The 20,945-nt window shown below is 36.5% G+C and overlaps 1 protein-coding gene across 2 annotated transcripts in view; it reads right to left on the reverse strand.

Annotated features, from left to right (window-relative positions):
- Positions 1 to 20,945, reverse strand: part of cttnbp2 (cortactin binding protein 2) — an 82,160-nt gene that overhangs the window by 29,989 nt on the left and 31,226 nt on the right. For both annotated transcript variants that reach the window (XR_011190096.1, XM_015352342.2), the window contains exons 3-5: positions 12,188 to 12,412; positions 4,368 to 5,952; positions 975 to 1,178 (exon numbers count right to left, since the gene is read on the reverse strand). Coding sequence is in view for 1 of the 2 variants with exons in the window: in XM_015352342.2 (XP_015207828.2) it covers positions 975 to 1,178; positions 4,368 to 5,952; positions 12,188 to 12,412 (2,014 nt within the window). In the remaining variant the exon portion in view is untranslated. The remainder of the gene's footprint in view (positions 1 to 974; positions 1,179 to 4,367; positions 5,953 to 12,187; positions 12,413 to 20,945) is intronic.

Raw genomic sequence — 20,945 nt, forward strand, 5'->3', positions numbered from 1 at the left:
AATTAAAAATTTAAGGCTTGGGAAAAATTAGTACAAAAGTTGCTAAGGCCACAAATAGTACTACATAACATAAAACCTTGGATTAAACATCTGTCAGCTAAAGTAGTGCAATATAGATAAAATGGTGTGCTTTGGAGTACGTTAGATACTGTATTGGAGGCGTAATCTGGAGTATAAACAACAATCTAATGAGAAAATGAAAAAGAACCACACTGTAGGTTGGTCCATAACTGGTCATCAAATAACCTTCATACATCATTTTAATTCTGTCCTACAGTAACAGCATCCCATAACTGAGAGCAGGCATAAAAAAATCTCATGCTCTCATTATGTTTTACTGCAGATTTCTAAAAGATTTTATTTGCTTACCAGGAATTTATCTAACTCTAAAGATGACTCAGAAATCTGAACTTTTACATAACATTGTAATTACTGTATAATAAGGCTGAAATTTTATTTTTGGAAGATAATGACAGGTGTAAGTAGGAAGTAATTAAACCTAATCTGTTATTTGTTAGTTTACACATCAACATGTAAAGTCAAAGAATTAAATGACCAATATAAAAATAAAATACTTCACAATGTACAAAATGGCTTTTGGCAGTTAGTTTTACAGCAATCTATACTGCACTAGATTAGAATGTTCATCTGCAGCCGGACAGAAGCACAACAATCACAATGAATAACAAATCTGTGCACAGGCTGCAGAGAAAAAACATTAGCACACCCTAAACGAGAAAAAAAGTTCAAGTATGCTTTTTAAAAACAGCAGAATAACAAGTAAATATTGCTTTTATCTACAAACTGTTTTTTTTCCCATCGGGATCAAACACGAAATGAGATATTTTTCAATTTAGAACTAGCTTTGCAAAAGAAATAATGAAATTAAATTTTGAACCCTTAAAAATCCCCTTCATTTAAAAGACATTACATAAATTCATACCACTGTATAACTTAAACATTAATGGAGTTACCTGTGTGACCATTTTTAGCAGCAGAATACAAGGCAGAATTTCCATCTTCATCAAGGTGACTAATATCCATTGGATCTTGGTTAAGCAGCATTGACAATAAAGTGACATTTCCCTGGGTAGCAGCTTGGAGGAGGAGGGTGGGCCTGCCAGCCAGGGGGACAGGACCACCACAGGTTAGCGAGGGGACTAGGGAGGGACACCAGCCTGTGAGTTAAAGTGACAACATTTACAGGAAGAACTGACACACTAGAAAAATGACTTAACTGGAGATCAACCTGCTTTCCACACTTCTATTTTAATCAGGCCACTCTCTCAGAAACCTGAACCCTGTTTGCCATCTTCTCCTGTGGTCACAGTTGTTTCATTCTGCTCAATAATCTTGTCATCATTTTTAGCACTGATAAACTACCACCAAATGAATGAACAGCACCTGGATTGGGCAGAGAGATTTCAGATGAAATGCAAACTACTGCCTTGCAAAACAAACTGTCAAAATACCAGTTTTAAAAGACAACTTTGACATGACTTCTGTTTCCGTTGGTGCTGTGAGGTAGTATGATGTTTAAAAAGTAGGGTTTTGAGATCATTTTATACCTGCAGCATGCCATGCAAGTTTTGAATTATAACATATAAAAGTAGAGCCAATGTGGAATGCAGGTGCATAACTGAGGGCAGAGGAATCAAATCAAATCTGAATGCACGTTCTACAGTTCTATACTTTAAGATGGAAAACAATTCAATCAGTTTGACATACAGTATTCTGCCACTCAGTTCAACAAAGTCCTAGATGTTATATCAACTTAGTGCCAACAGCATTAATAATGTAACTGTAAGTTGATAAGACTATGAAAGTAAATACATTTTAAAACAATTTAGTTCATGTAAGTTTCATGCAGGTTTGGCTATGTTTATGCAATATTGAAGAAGCAATGATAGTCCTCTATCAAATCTTCTTTAAAAATAGCTGCATTTTTTAAAGTTTAATGTAAAATGATCTTGCTGAAATTAGTAGCTTTGAAACACATTGATAGTAATACCAGTCGTAGACTGGCTGTAAATATGTCATGCAGCAAAGATCTGTGAACTTGCTATACAGTAGCAATATATATGACCATGAAAGGACAAAGACTTCTGTCCCCTCTTAATGTCTCATAACTATAGACATAACATACAAAACTTTAATTGTATTAATAGAGCACAAAGGTATAAACTCAAATCAGGGAAGGGAGAACAGAGAGGAAATCTATAATTAGATTTAGCAGATGTGAATAAATGTAAGAGTTTTAAGTTATTTTGCTGTGTTAGAAGACAGAATGTTAAACCCGTGGAGTTTGTTACATAAAGAATGGAAGACCTTGAGTGCCCTTCCTCGACTGAAAGACTGGAAATGAGAAAGAAAGGTATTTTTTAAAGTTAAAGTTAACACTCCTTAACACTTGTAATGTTCACACTCCTTAAGCTAATTATGTCTGTTTATCTGGTAACATACTTCCATTTTTGATTCATTAATGAACTGGAGCTGGCCAGTTTCATCACTGTTGACCTGCATGTTGCTATTTTTTTAACAATGTCTCAAAATGTCATTTTCATCTGCTTCTAATCATCCAGTATGGCTCCCTCCTACTATTCCTGTATATTCCTGCAGACTGTTCCTATTCTGAGTATTCTGAATATAATTACATTTTTTAAGCTTAGAAATAATGGCAATCAGATCAGAATGATAGAACAAGCTGCCACATTGTACACTTCATACCATTACTTTCAATTAAACAGCTTTGTAAGAAATCTCAATTCGTATAACTGCTTTCTAATTTACATTCTATTGCAACATTAGCTGTGAAACTAGCTTGAAGAGCTGTAGCTGTTATCTTTTTCCTTTTTGCATAAAGGCAATGCTAAGTGTTCTTACAAACATTTTCACAAACACTGTCTGGTACTGTTTTTTGAAAGTCTCAAACCTAATGAAAACCTGATTCACTTAATTGATTATGTTCACAATAATGTCATATTATATAGCATTCTTAATTAAATACAATACACTGGACTTTGTCTATGATGAAAAGTTAGGATTTCAAAAATATTAGGTAAATATCTAAACACATAGTCCTCTATTGCATTCTTGCAAAGTAATCATGCTAAACAGCAGCATTTAACATAAAATCAGTCATGCATTAGCAGAACTTGGTACATATAAGTGTAAAAGTGAATCCGAAGAAAAAATATATTTTTTCACCAAGACCTAAATAACTGATAGTACAGTATGCACATGATTAGATCTTGAGGTTTAAAATAGGCACTGTCCCTCTGTGTATCAAAAAACTCAAGAAAATGCTGAACAAAATTTGCTGCCTACAGTTACGAAGTTTCGAATTAAAAAATATGCAGAAAAATAAATAAATGTATTCTATTTCAAATGTAGAGTATTTCTGAAGGTATTTAAAGGGACTTCTAAATCCCTGGTGCAAGTGTGACTTCATGTGCGCAAATGAAAAGGGCAGCAGACTAAATTTGATTTGATTGTTTGAAGCCCATCCAGGCCACTTGGATGAAGAATCTATACTAAGTGAATGATATCCCCTCTCACAAAGGACAGTGCCTGCAGCAGCAACACAGTACTGTACACAGCAGCACAGAGCAGATTCAAACACAAGTACAAGAGGTTAGTCAGCACAAGGAAGCCATCGCGTTTGCACATCATGCAACGGGAAAAGACAAAAGAGAAGAACAGCTTCTGGCATCAGCTTCAGAGTGTAGTCTGTTACTCATAGAAATCTTAACCCATCCTTTCACTGTTTGATAAGCACTCATGACCTGTCGTCGATGAGCTGCTATATAAGCAATACCAAGACTGTATTTTTATAAACACATTAATAGCAACTAAAATCACTTGTTTATACCCGGTATTGCTTACGTGACAGAATGGGATTTTACAGAAGCAGAAGAATAAAGGTTCCCAAAGAGGAATGAAAGGGAAAGTGTGCATAGAGAAGGAATTTTTAAGCCATCCCAAAATGATCAAATTAATCATCTTCAGAGCAACCAAAGTTTGCCTTTTATTATATTTTAACAGGAGCTATCTTAACTACAATTGCACCAAATGCGGTAGGCAGTGACTGGGTACTTTTTTCACCTTCCAAAAGCAATGTTATCCATTGCATCTGTTAAGCTTTGTTTGTTAATATGATTGCCAGAAAACTATGTAATAATCATCTACAGGACAGAACTATAACGGGCGCACATCATAGAGACACCTGTCGATATCTTTGGTTGCAGACTTTTCACAATCAGAGTGAGAAGACAGAAAGTAATATAGAGTCACAAAGGACCTGACAGAGGAGAAACACTATTGCCCTTTCAGGATCCAGTGCGACAGAATGTTTTCAGTACCTTTACCTGAGGCTGTTGCCAGTGGGCTGTCTGTGTCACAGGGTCTACGGGATGAAGCACTAACAGGATTTATGGAGGAACTACAGGCAATGGTGGTGGCGGAGGTGGGGATGACAGGGGGACACTCGGTACATGCTAACTGGTGCAGGCCCCTTGAGATGGAGGGGCAGGCACCCACCTGAGATGTGGCCAAGGCTGGGACAGGGCAAGCGCCACCCGTCCCCGAAATATCAAGGGCTGGTTTGGGTGGCAGCTGAGGCGTAGTGGGTTTGGAGAGAACGTCTTCATTTATTAGCCGGATGCCTTGAGGTGAACTGGAAGGAGGGGGCACAGGTTTGGAGGGAACACCTAGCCCCGTGCCAGGGGACCTGCTCCCATCACCCACTATTTTTATTGGAGGGTGCGGAGGGGAAGGGGTTTGTGAGAGGCCAGGCTTCTTAGGAGGTATAGGCGGTGGATTCCCTCGGTCAATCCTCGTGACAGTTGGCGACTTTAGACCAATTTGTGGGTGGCCTATGCGACTAGAGAAAGGTCCTCCTTCAGATGTGGAATGAGGTAAGCCCGGTCTTAAAGTGTTGGCAGCTTGTGGACTTGTAAACCTTGAAAGGACCTGCGTGACCGTGTGTCGGGCTTGTTGCTTCGCAGCAAAGTTATCTCGGTTTGTGGGCGACACATCTCTGGATGGGGGGCTCTGAGTGGTCATTCCATTTTGGTCATGCTCAGTAGGAGAAGACTGGAACTTGTACCGGGCAGCTTGCACTCTGGGACTAACACTTGTTGGCAAAGTGGAAGCAGTTCCAGGTGAATGTAAACTGTGCACAGGAGGTGCCGGGACAAAACTGGGTGAGGCTACTCCGGGTGGGGGTTGTGGGTCCCCCCCTGAGGGCCCATTTTCAGTCTGTGTCACGACAGGAAGAACTGAATTGCTAAGGGAAATTCCCCGCTCACTAGCCGATCTGGTATTGACAGCTTTGGGGATTCCAACACTAGAGTAGTTTGCCACAGAAGGTTTCACAGGTATCGTTAACGGAGACTTCTTCAGTCCATCAACACTGTGTTCTGCAGAAAGTGGCAGGTCTGTTTGGCAGGAGGTTGTCCGCATATTAACCAGGTCTGTTCCAACAGAAACAGACACAGAAGACCTTATTTTAATTCCTATGCTTGACGGGGCAGTCTGTTGGCTTTCTTTTTCAGTTCTGAGCTGATCTACTTGTTTCTTCAGGTTGTCACTTTCAAGTTTCAAGTCTGCAGCCCGTACTTCCTCACGACTCAACTTGGCCCTCAGTTGCTCGCGCTCTGTGTCAAACTCTGAGAGCTGCTTCTCCATTTTTGCCTCCATCTGCTGACCTTTCTGTCTTTCGGCAGCTAACTCCTCCTCAAGCCTCCCTGTTGTCTTGGTTTCCTGTTCCAGTTTGGCGGTCAGTTCTTCAAATTTTTGGCTCTCCTCAACAACCTTGGCTGCCAGTTGCTTGCATTCTTTCACCAGCATCATGACAATGTGCTTGTTCTTCTCCCGCTCATCCTTCAGCTGGGCAGACAACTTCTTATGCTCCTGCTCAAGGCTCTGTAGTTGAGATTTCTCCAACTCCAGCTGAAAATCAAACAAACAAATCAATAAAGAAAAACACTCTAGAAATAATGACAGGTTTTGGCAAGTTAAAAATACAGGTGTGTAGATACAGGTAGTGGACAATAATAATGACAGAAAATTTCAATCTGGGGCATGAGTAGTCAGTTACACACAAAAGTCCACAGAGTACACTTAAGTAACTAAGTAACTAAGACATGAGTGCTCGGTTCCAACAGTAAAGGGATCAGGTGGTTCCGTAATGTTGAGGGGTGCATTCGTCCTGGAATGGTCTGGGTGGTTTCATTCATTTAGAAGTCAAGGTCAATTCTAATTACTGCTTAATGGTACTAAGAGGTCATCTTCACCCCATGTGGCATTTCTTTCCTGCATGGAGAGATGATTTTCAGGGTGACAATGCCCTGATCCACAGAGCATGTGGTCACCCAATGGTTTGACAAGCATGACTCTGATGCTCTACATTTGTCATGACCTTCACAGTCACCAGATCTGAACCCAACTGTGAATGTATAGAATATTCTGAAACGATACTTTAGATTGTTTTTTCCACCTCCATCAAGCAGATATGAATTGAGTGACTTGATTCTTGCATTTTTCCTCTTGCAGACTTTCAGGTGCTGCCAAAAGCACGTACAGGCTGTACTGCACGTACAATATGTGTTAATCCAATACCCTATTGAATGATGCTACATTGGTGTCCATTTGCTTTGTCCACTACCTGTAGTCATGCACAATGAACAAAAATCAATGTTATGTGCAAAATAGAAAACAGAAATACATTTTGGAAACAATAATTGCAGCAATACGCAGAGGAATCCATGCAAATCATAATGAACGATCTGGGTTCCAATTTAAAATGGAGCTTTCCAACTGCCTGTTTTCTAACATATTTGTTCTCTCCTTTTTATGAGGCTGAACTGAGATTTCTTCCACATTCTGCCATATTACCTCTATCTTTAGAGAATAGTGAATACCTCAAAATGAAACAGAGATAATGTATATGGAACAGAATAACCACTATACACAAAAACAATTTTACACAAAAAACAATACAGAAGACCTGATTTTACTAGATTTCTTAAATGTTTCAAGGGTTTCAAAGAGAAAATGCAAGGGTGAGTGGGATGTTAACAAATAAAAAATACTACAGATGATTTACAGCTCCAACACTTGGCAAAAACAGAATATAAAAATGAGTAAAATCCTTCATTTTTCAAATACACTACATTTGACTGCCTAAGCCTGGTCACTCTTTATTCCAAATACAGCACGTCATTAATTTGGTTACATAATCGCCATACTTAACATCTTCTAATCACAAAGTTGACATTGGTAACTAAAACAGTAACTTAATCCCCAAAAAGATTTTGTCTCCATTGTCTCCATTTTCAAACAATAAACAGTGTTACCAAGTAAAACAGATTTCAAGAAGGTATTTGTAAACATCAGTTCCTTAATAGTACAAGTGAGTAGTGGCAGACATCTATACATGCAAATAGGTATGTCAAAAATACAGCAATCCAAATAAAAGAAAAATAATTGGCATAATCTCAAGTTTCATACAGACAATAAATTTACTTATTTTGATTTTTCACCTGAACCAACTACATTTGGAGCATCAAGCTATCATTCTATATTCTGTAGGAGCAAACAGAAAATTATATGAACAATTAAAAAGGGTGAATGGTAAACATTTCAACAGAGAAAAAACACTTTCAATATTTGCAGGCAGGTTTAAATAATAAAATGTTTTAATCATAGCATTAAAGGGCTGAAAGAAACCTGTCCTACAGCATCCTAAAATGTTTTCAAATAAACTTAATAAAAACATGGATGTTGGAACATTAACAAGTAATAGAGCTTTTAAAAATAAGAGTATGAAGATACAGTACATAAAATTACTAATAACTAATGTAGAATAAACAGAGTAATATTGCCGTTAAAGCTAGAAATGCTTTAGTAATTTTTCGGGTTAGTTACAGTAGCATGAGCTGACTGCGCCCAAGCAGTCCAACTGTGCTCCTTGAGGGTTTCTGGTTTCTGTCTACTGGTCTTCCGATTTATATATTAATAATGATTAAAGTGTTCGTGATTAGCATTAGTTAAAATGAAACAATCTAATAATTTTGCAGGACTAAAGCAGTTAACTGTTGAAAGAGACCAATGAAATTGGCTGGACTATGGCACTTCTGAAGAGCACTGGCAAAGAGCGATATGTTAAACCTGAGTTCAACACACTAGAGCCTTCGCTAAGGGGCTAGAGACAGAACACAGTAAACTGGCCTGAAGGACTAAATAAAAAATCATGACTCACAGAAGTATTAGGCCATTTGTTTAGGCCTACAGTAGAAACAAATAAAAACCAAACACAGAAATATCGCAGCCTCTAACCACTTGCAGTAGCTTGTGATTGTAAGAGAAGTTGCTAAAGGTAGGCTGTTAAAAGCGCAGGGGATGTTGTACCCTAACTGACTCATTTTGTTATCTTGTGCCATCTGTGTCACTGCAAGTTGACTGTTAATACTCACACAGTATAAGAAATGGAGCTAGAACATGAAGGGGCTCTTTGATTTGCTAAGATATAAAGTGTACCACTAACTCTTTTGTCCAGGAAGGTTATTGGTATTTCTCAGACAAAATACTTTCTCCTTAAATTGGCCTTATCTACACACTGAATGGCCGTGGTGGCAGATCTCTTGAGATATAAAATAACAATAAACCTTGAAGGGTCATTTATAAAGTGCTTCATAGCCTTTGCAGATTAAGCCTGTATCTACTGTACAGGCCAAAGCATAATTCGTATAAAGTTAACAATCAGTGAAAAAAGCAGATGGAAGACAAGAAGAATCTGTCAGAATCTCATCTTAAAACCTTCTCATGTATAAATTCCCTTTGACACACTAAATTTATTACAGGATAAGAAAGTGGATGAGTAAATTAATACAAAATCTTGCTTGTGCTTTTAGCTGTCATACAATTCAAGAACCCTCTCATTATCTTCTTAACTCAGCATAAGTGGGCTACATTCAATAACTTCCACTAATAATATTTCATTTCCTATATTGTCACACTACAGTACATGTGCATGTGTAAATATTGTAAATCACAGTGAACAATATAAACTTGCAGCATCTTTTGAAGACAAAATGAAGACAGACACTGTTGTGCAGCTGGATTAAAACGGACTGTGACTACTAAGACCCCACACTGTAAAAGCACAGAACCAATAAGGGTTCTGTACTGTGCCATCTCCTGCATGTGAGATAAAATCACCGGCATTAATTAAGGATCTGACTTAGTCATGTATGACCAATTGCATGCAGGTTTAAACTGTTGAGAGGTTTTGTTTGCTGAGTAGTCACCAAGACAACCACTTACATTTTGAAAAGCATCACTATAACAACCAGAGGACCGTGCTAATTTTTACAGCTACAGGAATTCAATCATTTGGTTCATTGTTTTCAGGAACATTAAGGGAAGAATTCTCTTCTACCTAAGATTAGCACACAGTCTCCATCACCTTGGCAAAGCCACAAGCTGTAATGAGGTCATTCAATTGTTCTCTCTCACAGGGGCAAGAGGGGCCTGCTCCTTGTATTATGGGAGGACATACCTGTAGCTGCCTATCACAGATCTGTAAGCACCCCTGAAATACTCAAGAAGCTCTTCTACTCAAAGCTTAAATTCTGAGAACATAAGGCACTCTAGAGCACAAAGAGATACAATTTTAATTATGGCAGTAAACTGTAATCATTGTTATAGTCTTTTGCATCTGAAAATAGATTCAACCCTTTCATCTATTTAATCTAATGTTTAAGAGGTAGAAGTACAGTAGTAGCATGTACTGTACGTGATTGTGGCTCCTGACTTTCCATTCTAGAAATTAACCAATTCTGTTTTTTTTTCAGTTATTTACATTATACCTATAAAGAACTAATATGTAATTTGAACATACATTTTTATACTTAAAATAATTTAACCAAACCAGAGTTAATTTAGTTTAATGTTATCAACGGAGCTCTGGTAATACTGTTGTCCAGTTCGCGAGTTTTCAGTCAATTTGACTCAAAGTATTGTACTTTACAAGAAACTTTAACTGCTAGAATACCTGAGTCCATTTCCTAATTTCATGATCTGGTCTGCAATTGCACCAGTCGGGAGCCATACATGGAACTGAGAACTATAACTTCAGAAAAGAGCTACACTTACTGTATTCTCAGTATCTAGGCTTTTATTTCCCTCATTTGACATGCTGGCATCATCTTTAAGCAAGTATTCAATTGAAGTGTTTATATTTCAAAGTGTACATCAAGAGTTTACTAGACTTGTTTTTCCTTCTGCATATTTCCTTGCAGTCAACTATAGTGCCTACAGAAATTCTGTGCACTCTTTCCAAATTAACACATTTTGAGGCCTAACAGCCTGAAATCAAGACACAATCTAGGTATAATCTAGGTTAAAAATAGGTTTCTGTTTGGATAGGATAAGCCTATCCAAATAGAATTGTGTTCAGTTGAATACCAAGTACTACCTCAGGGGTGTGTACATTTATCAAACTCATTTCTTAGGATTCATTTGTAATAACTTTTTGGAATGCTTGAGCATTTGTTTTTCACTTGGAGACCTGTGTGTTACAACATGTAAATAAGGCTAAAATAAATTCTGATCTCATGTGGCTTGATTTCAGGCTTTAGGTCACAAAATGGGTTACTTTGGAAAGGGTGTGTAGACTTTCTATAGGCACTGCATTTTTTAATATATTACAACAACCTTCAGAAAGGAGCTTCCAAAGTCCCTCACAATGTGCATTCTTTGCCTTCAAATCTTAATTTTCCTTTAAGGGTAATGCTTCACATATTATATACTGGTGTATATAGGATATAATTTAAATATGACCTGGTATAAAACAAATAGTTAACCTATCATACGAAAAATGCAGAGCTGAGATGTTTATATCCTCGATCGGTTAATTAGGAAATATAACCAGTTTGAAATAATAAGTTAATATGAAATATGCAGTTTAAAATAAGCATACCACTGAATAGACAATGACAATGAGCATATAACCATAGGTAAAAGAAAAAAAGAAGACAGACATTAAGACACTGACAGAGACATCTCAGTAAAGATGAGTTACTCAGTAAAGTCTTTTACTCACCCTTTAGACAAAGTTGCATGAGTAAAGTTTTAATATACACTCATACCCCGGTATAAGAACATTTGATATATGAATTTTTCGCTTATCCGAACATGAAGAATTTGTACCTTGTAATTCGCTTTAAGAACAAAGTTCAAAAGAAGAGAAACTTCTGCGAACATCTGACTTCAGTGCCACCGAACAGCTGTCTGTTTCTGCATGTGCTCAAGGCATCATGGTTTAGTACGACAAGAAGCAGCAGTGCTTTGTTTACGACCACAGCCATAGCTTGTGCTCTCATTTTCAAAGTGTTTTTTGTGTTTGTCTTGTAGTTGCTGTTCATTATGGGGTCATTAAGGAAAATAAAAAGATTCTTTAGTGTAATAGTCAACAACAGTACGCACATTGTTCTAGCCGATCACTCGGATAGTGATCTATTTCGAAAGAATGAAAAACGCAAATATGATATAATTATTTTACAGTTATAGTTGGCTTATTTGAGTAGAACTGCATTGTTCACTCAGATTGCTATAATGGTCTGTATGGTATTATATGTTTAGGGTGGTTTTTGAGTGAACCTGTCTTCGGCTCGGAATGGAGTAGAATTTTCCCCATAAGAAATAATAGATTTTTTTTTTCGATTTACGATTTCCCGCCTTCAAAAAGGATTTTCAGGAACGAATTAGGTTCGAATACCGGGGTATGACTGTATATTCTACTAAAATTGGTTTACTTTAATTTGAGGTTCTAATAAATACTAATAAACTATTGATGAGGTTAAGTTAAGGTAAAGATCAAGTTTAGGATTGGGGTTAGGTTATCTATTATTTCAGACTAATTTGAATGATATTGTGCTATGCACATAATTTAATGATTTAATAGCATTCTATAGCATCTCAATTTGTAGTCCATTTATCAGTAATAGAAAATATATTAAATCTTTACTACTGAATCTAAAGTGTTACCTAGAGAACCTCTAGAATTAGTGGTTCTAGTGTTATCCAGTCCTTGTTACATGGCAACAAGAGAGAGAAAGAGTTTTTATCATCTCCATGGGGCAACTGCTTGTATACAAGTACTGTGATTCTGGAGCAGCTATACCTTCTTCTGTCTGGTTTCAGCAGCTGCCAGCTGCGTGGCCATTTTCTCCTGCATCTTCCGGCAGTGGGTCATGACAGCCTCCAGGATGGAGAGGGGGTTGGTAGACATGGCCCTCTTCTCCTTCTCTCCTCCCCCAGACTCATAGTCACGCTGCAGAGCCTGGAAAGGGTCGGTGAGGCTGAACCGCCCATAGCGCTCCTGGATAAACACCTCCTTCCTACGGGCCTGCAACAGCAACACAACAACGCAGTGCATCATTCATATGCAATTGCAACTGAAATTCACAGGAAACTGCTTTTTAAAAAATTTCACCCAATTGTATCCTTTACTTGAACAGAAAAGTTAAAACTGAGAACAAATCCTCATTTACAACCGTGGCCTAGACGGCAACCATTTATAGAAGAGGGCAGCTGCCGGAGCAACCTGACTGAAGCACCTTGCTCAAGGGTACATTAGCAAAATCATCCCATTCCCTCCTGGGAACTGAGCCACTAACCTTCCCTGCTACTCCAAACTGCTGCCCCACCTCTGGGGTGGGTGTAGCAGTTGGGATGCAAGTTAGTCACTTCCTAACCCTCATTTAGCAAACCCAGCAGGGCACCAGGGGATTTTTTCTCTTCTATTACATACTGTACTTGGGGCCCAATGTGCCTTTTGGCTTCAGAGTCCTGCTTTATTGATGTGTGCTGCTTTACAGGCCACCTGGTGTATGAAATTACACAGACTCATAGGCAAGATATTTTTATGCATGAAGTAGCTGAATTTAATCTTTTTATAATACCCGCAGCTCAGAATAAACATGGCAGCCTGCACAGGAATTAATTTGTTTAAGAATAACTACAGTGCCTACAGTGTTGTTGTATACAAATATCTGTGTGGGGGTATGGGTTAGCATGCTCAAAAATACATTAATAACAGGAAATGGGTACAGATCTAGACAGTTTTGACCACATATAATAATAATTGTTTTGTATTATGGTATCGTATAGAATCAGCTATTGTTGTGCCAGTACTATCTACTCGCCCACAGATCTAACAGAACACACATACAATGAATACCTCCACATTAAAAACATAATTATATTTTACATGGACACAGCAATTTGATGCCTACATTCACGTAGTAGTTTCATGGTGGCAAATACTGAACTAGAACATCTAGTGGCTGATAGACAAACATGCCAACAGTGTCTGTACATACTCATATAATACCCTAAAATCTCTATATGTAGGTATGAGTGATACCAAAGTACATGTATTACAGCTCTGTCAAAACTATCTGCCTCCTTTTCCAACACCTTTTCTCTAAACACTACAAAGAACCAATATATTATGCTGAATGTTTTAGAATGAGACCTCAGCTTCACCTTATCAAATCTCCTCCTTTAACTATGTCCGCACATATATCCATTTTAGACAAACAGTTTACTAGGGAATATATACACCACTCTTGCCTTTCAATTTTTCCTGAAAAATAATTTTTCCTGGACAATAATTATTCTAATTCAAAAAGATAAATGAAAACAAAAGAAAGAACAAAGTTTGTTTCTATCAAAAGTAATAGATATGGAAGGTTCCAATGGTGAATGATGGCATACAAAGTATTAATTTAATTATTCATGTTGCTGCACATTCACATACTGTCATTGGCAGCTCTCCACATAGGCTAAGTGTAATAAAGAGTAAACTGACAGAGTGGCTGCCAGCTTTTGTGTAGGCAGTGTCTTTTTCCTGGAAGCTGTGTTTCACCAAAGAAGGAAAAGATCAATGATTCTGTATACACAAAACACAACTGGGTTTCTACTGAGTAACATTCCAGTAAGAGATGAATAAATCCAATTTCTTATGGCTGAAACTGAATTTAGAGTTAGCTTCTACATGTGCAGAAACTAGTTAAAATATATTGGATATACAGTATATTGTACTCTTGAGACAAAAAAAAAATCACAAAGCAGTAGGTTGCTTTTGTCCATCACTGGGAGGGTCAATTATCCTGCCTTTTAAAGATGCGGCTTTTTGACTCATGGACATCTGGTTTTTTCCTCAAGGCTTTATAAAACCTAGGCCCCTAATCACTGGAGCTATATCCTCCTACCCCATTCTTTCACTTTACTTCAAACAGGGCGGAGAGGTCATATGCTAAATTCCTGCTATGATCAGCAAGTGTGAGACCCCACTCACTGTAGTTATTTGTTTATGGATAAAAATAGCACAGAAGACTATTATTCTGTACATGTATATAGTGTGTGATCCTTTAGGTTTGACTTCTGTTATGGTTTTTACAAATATTTAAGGTATCAAGATATATGAAGCATCCTACTAATTACTGTTATTATGTTTTACATAAATGTTTATTTATATTGTTGTGTGTGTTTTACTATGATATAGCCACCACTCCTTATTTAAATGAAAGTATTACATTTAATCATGAATATACTGCTGATAATGATGCACAGTAAGGTGGTGACTTACAGTACATTAAATCTCATTGCTTATACTTAATCTGAAATTAATCAGCATCTTTCAAAATAAAATATATAAAAAATGAAGTTTATTGTTACCTGCAATTTCTTCCCTATTTTCCTTTAAGATTCTACAAGGTATACATCCTCAGTTGATAACTTATCAGATTACTCCCTTCTACTTGACCTTTGCTCAGCTGATTCTGGTTTATTATGTGTCCCTACTGTTCACCTTGATAAGGAAAGATATGGGCCTTTTTTTATATGCCTAGCTCCTAGAATTCCATCCCAAAATGAAATCAGGGACTCATTTAATGTTTTTAATCTATGTTGACAGAAAATATTTTTTAGCATGGCTTTTTGCAATTGTTTTATATTTTTATATAAAATTTATATTTATATTTTATTTTATTGCAATATATGAGGCAATGAGTTTAAAAATACTATAATACAGATTTACGGGTAATAAGCCTAAGTATTGTTACAAAATAGGGGGAGTAGAAAAATAAAATAATCAAGAGCAGTAGGTAAAGTTGAGACACATGAGTTCCTTATTTTCTAACACTGCTGTGGTAAAAGTGTAATAAAGCAGAGTTACAATTCTGGATACACAAATAAATTATTAACACGATAAACATTAAAAGGACTCGACAACACATAATACTAACAAAAACACATATACCAGTTATAATATGTACAAAACTATTCGGCTCAGAGGCCTATGTTCTACAGTCCTATATACTGTAAAAGAATACAAGCCAGCACTAAATCTCCTGTCCTAAAACACGGATCCCCAGATTGAACTGGGATCTATCTCCCTACTCTAAAAATGCTTCATTAAATAGGAGAGAATATTTTTAGGCTGAGGATTCCACAATTTCCTAAAATAAATATTACAGCAAGCCTCTAATGATTTATCATGAAATTTAAATTAACGAGAATAAACCACCAGAAATCCCCATTTGATCATCTTTGCCTACTTGTCCTTTCTGTCACCCCACCTCAACCCTGAAATGTGACAGTACGATTATGTTGTTGTAAAATTATGTTGGGGGCCTCCCACCTGGATCAATGTGCAAGTTTGCAGCGACATCAGTGAGTGACACACAGCTTCTGCAACTTTCCTGTGTGGCAGAATTGAGCTCTCAGCACATTCGATGCTGAAGGATTCCTAAAGGGATAATGCTGGCAGGAGAGCAAGCACTCAGTCTCTGTGCAGTAAAAGGATTGAACGAACACCCTGAGGTAATGAACAACTGGCGATTAAAGATTTTAAACAATAAATAAAAAAATGAGCCTGAGAACTATTCATATAAAAATTCTAAGTACTGTAGTTAAGGATAGACACACTAATTCAGCTTTTATTTAGTTACGAGTAGATTAAATTTACATCATCTTCCAAGTTTTAAAATGAAAAAAGAAACGCTTTATTTAACTGGCATTTTGAAATTAAATATACCAAGCATTATTCTGGTTTGTAATATGATAGATTACCGTGATTTGTTGGGGTGAGGACCACATGATATATGCTCGCAGAAAAAGAAATGTTTTCAAGAACTTGATTAAAGGAAAAATAGAACCCACAGTCAAAGATTATAGAGGTAAAAGAATCAATAAAATTGCAGAATGTACTAGGCACACACACTCCCTACTATAAAACATGTTATTTATCCCTATCAACATTTCAGCAAACACAAGTCTTCATTAGGACAGTATTAGTATTTCCGACTAGACAGAAACAAAGATCTTACATACAGTAGGTAAAATTTTCTTAATTGATGAGGCATTCCATGAGAACGTTCTTGTTCTAATAAAATAGTCTAATAAATATGATTAACAGTTACCCGTGTATCAAAAGATTCACTAAACAGAACTCAATAAATGGTAAAAATGTGACTTTTTTTAATATCACAAATTTACCATTTATCTCTAAAAATAATTTTAAACTAATGTTTCAGATTTATCTTGTCATTATTTTGCTTCTGTTGATAAAAAGGTCTAGTTAAATGTTCATTCTCCAAAGTGTTCAAATATTGATATATATATATATGATATATTAAATGATAAAAGTTCCTGAAAGCCTCCCTTCTTAGAAGTTTAATGTTCATATAACCACCTCTCATGAGAATTTAATCTCCCCTCTTGGATATATGAGTATTGAAAAGTTTTTTTTCAGGTAAAGGAGTGGCTGAATTATTTCTTTTGATGATGCTGAGATAAGCCTTGTTTAATAATTAATATAATTTCAATACAGTTTTCAAAGAGTTACATTCAACCAAAGTGAGTTGTTCCAACCAGTCAAAGTTGGGCCTGCCAGCAGGCACTCTTCAGAGAAGTTCAAGCAGGTAGCTGCGTCAGCATGCGTAGACTGCAAAGGAACAAGTAAAGGTTTATTCCACGCTGAAAAGAGAAGAAAAGAAACAACGTTTCGGCTGTGGAGCATTCTTCGGGTCCAGGTCCGAAGAAGGTTCCACAGCCGAAACTTTGTTTTTTTCCTTCTCTTTTCAGCATGGAATAAACCTATACTTACTCTTCTGAGAAGACATACTCCTGTGAAGAACATCAGAGAATTCTGCCGGCTGGCCTGCATTTTGTGAACAACAGAGTGCTGAATTAGTATTAATTAATTTATCAGTCTCCTTGAGAATTCAATGACATGACAGACCATGACAATCAGAGGAAACAAAACAATTACTAAACTCCCAAGAGTCTGTTAACGAATGCACATTTCTAGCTATATACTGTATGTTTTCACATCGTTCCCAACCATCAAAAGAAATTCACACTAAGATGCAGAGCAGAGCAGAGGGGTCTGGGGTGCTGAGCTCAGACCGGTGCATAAACACTCCAAAGACTCGATATCACTAAACATAAATCAGAGCACGCGGTTGTTAGAGAAATCAGCGTTACCAGCCTTCCTGGGACAGGAAGTGTCTACACCCAGGGAGTTAGATCGGTAAAGTCTCAGGTGAGACAGACACAATGGTTATACTGACAGACTGAAAATCGGATAGTCCCGAAAAATTAGCTGCACTAAGATACAAGATACAAGATACAAGATACAATACTCTATGTCAAGATACAATACTCTATGGTTTGAGACTCGATCCCTGTGCCAAGTGGGGTCTGCAAAATAGGATCTGACACATGGAAGTGGGACAGCTAAGGTTAAGGACCAGACCAGGGAGGAAAGAGATGGATCAAGGGATGCTGATTCATCCTCAGATGAATAACTATTTCACATATATTAGACAGATTACGGTTTATGTATATACTGTAAACCTCCTCCAGGTACACACTACCTTAGAGGAGGATCTGCTACAATTATTTATGTCACAGAATATGTCTTTTTGAAGATTAAAAACATGTTCACATACATTTTTCTACATGACAATTACTGTGCAAAAGTGTATACTTCAAAATTTGCATTTGCTTCCATCTAGTTTCTAGAGATGTTTAAGGCACATACAGAGTGTAGTTGTATTTCAATATTTAATATCCAAAACTATTATTAATTTATTAAAAGCAGAAATGGCACACTGAACTTATTCTACACGTAACATTCAAAACAGCAGGTCACAGAAGCTGTTTATTTACCACTATCAAGTGTAGCTGTCTTATTATTAGCATCAACCTTTTCAGGAATGTAATGCAGAGGTGAAAAGGTTCAGGGCAAACTGCCAAAGTTGTGTAACTTTAGTAGAGAGCAGACAGCAACAGCAAGAAATGAGCTGTCCACAAGCATGCATTTCATTTACTGAAGGTAAAGACATAAGGAAGGTTGCAAACAAGAGAAAGCCATTTAGCCTATCTTGCTTATTTACATAATAAATGTTTGCTGTTAATTATATATTTGAAGTTTTCCAATTTCTTTCATTATTATGACCAGCTTTGCACTGCAACTAAAATGACAAATTGTGATATATTATGCAGATCTCCAACTATACATGCTCACAACACAAGTAACTCAAGTAACAAAAGCAAATACAGATAGTTATAAAAGCAAACAATGAAACCACATTTTCCACTATAGTGTACTCTTCATTGTATTACATAGATACAACTGCCACAGACCTGACGTAAATCTTGACCCTAGACTGCTATTCTTCATTATTTTATACAAAGGTTTATTGCCTAGATTTAAAATTTTCAGCAACAGAACTTTGTGACTCTTGAAGTCACAGTCTCACAGACACAAGATGTGATAGAACCTTCCGATGAACAGATTTCAGTGTAGCATGACACATACATACTGTACAGAAAGTTAACACTGTTATGCGAATATCTGAGACATAACCTTTTTTAAACCAGTAATATTGGAATGTCCTTCTTATAAAAACAGGTACTTTGTTGCAAGTTTACATGGGCTAAAGTATTTAAATATCGCTTACATAATCAGTCCATATCAATCCTGTAAATATTAATCAGAAATGGCTGTATCATATATCATTTAACAAACATCTCAGCAGTTAAAGAAAAAAAAACAAAATAAAAGATAAACCATGAGGCAAATAAACCAACATTAAGCCATTTAGGTATTTTGTAATCACTCTATTTCATTTATTTACTGTAGTATGCAAATTGACATGCCTTGAATATTTTATAAATGTAAGGCTTGGGAAAGTGCTAAGTAAAGTTTGCACATTAGTAAAGTAGCACATTATGTAACCTTAAGAGTAGAGCTGGGCAATAATTAGATAACGATAATTATCGCGATATAGTTTTCCTCGATATAACTTTAACAAAAGTTCGATAAATGTTCGATATATATGTTTATGCTTTGCGCATGCGCACAAAATACTGCGCGAGTGCGCGTGCGTATTGCAGACTGGGCAGCTAACATTTGTTTAATGTTTCTGCTGCTTGGCAAGTGTTTGTTGTGTTCTTAAAATAAAGAGTTGTTTAATTTACCAATTAACTCTCTGGTTTCTTCAACTTTCACTCAGGAGAAAAAATCTGCCTTTAAACTTGAAAGAAATAATGATCTGACATTTATCGTGATAATTATCGATATCAACTGATATGAAAAATTTTGTCGTGATAATTTTTTTAGCCATATCGCCCAGCCCTGCTTAAGAGTCAAAGTAGAGGCATGATCCAGTGTGTTCTGACACAGAAGGCCAAATTAAAGAAAGGTTTGAGTAAATTTAATAGAAAATTCAATAAAAATACAACAGCAACTGTTAACTGAAAAGTAATAAGCAAAAAACAAAATAAAATATCCCATTATAATGGAACATCTGAGTCACATTTTTCTACTTAATATCTTATTTGTGTCCGGTTACATTCACAAAATTCAAACTGACAATTTTAACATAATTTTCTTTTATTCTCCACTGATACTTATGGGGAACCACTAATTAAAACGAATTGTACCTTTATTCATAAATTAAATTCTGTGATTTCTTGACACACTGTTCAGTCTACCATATTAAGTTGCTAATTTATAAAGAAAAATGTTTTTAATAGCATATAACACGAATTGTATATTGTATAGGAGACAGCAAAATTATATTAATATTTTTTATATAAGGATATATTAGACTGTAATAAGATCAAAACAACAATTTTGCAGAAAAAATGTTAGTGTACAGTATGTTATTCTAAATTGTAACCTTGCATACAATTGCGAGACCAGTTTATAAGAGGAAGACAGAAAAGTAAGGTTTAAAGCGGCTCCATTAAACACTAATGACTATCCATTTTAATCAGGGTTCAATGTTTCAGAATGGGGCCCCAGAGGATGCTGCATTGGCGAGAGAGTCATGGCCATCTGAGCAGCTAAGAAAGCTCAGCCACTCTGTCAGACTGTGTGTGAATTGTCCCCGAGAACACAAGGAGCTTTTCAATTAGATGCACAAAGTGAAGTCTGTGTGTAGCCATCAAGATTCTATTCTGGCTTTCTCACTGTTAAAGTGGACTTATGTGCAAGAACACATTCAAGACTAATAAGCAATTCAAGCAAAATCTTGTTTCCAAACCATGTCTACTGTAAATTGATACAGGTATGTCATTTTAAATAAGCTAAGGTCCACAAAGACGATAACCCTTCTATTATGCTTGCTTAAGATTACCAGGTTATAGTTAGGCAAATTCCCTGTTAATTAAATGTTAATTAAATTATTTTCCTGTTGGTACAATAAAATCATAAAGCCCAAACATTTAAAAGGAAGTACTGAGAACCTTGAGCAAAGCCTCAACATGCCCTTTCACCTGCAAAATCCAGTTTAAAAACATTTGTTTCTTATTGTTCATTCTCCTTTTCCACTCTTCGCATCACAAGAGGTTATGAAGGG

Source organism: Lepisosteus oculatus, chromosome 7 (genome assembly GCF_040954835.1).
Source record: "Lepisosteus oculatus isolate fLepOcu1 chromosome 7, fLepOcu1.hap2, whole genome shotgun sequence".
Taxonomy (NCBI): domain Eukaryota; kingdom Metazoa; phylum Chordata; class Actinopteri; order Semionotiformes; family Lepisosteidae; genus Lepisosteus; species Lepisosteus oculatus.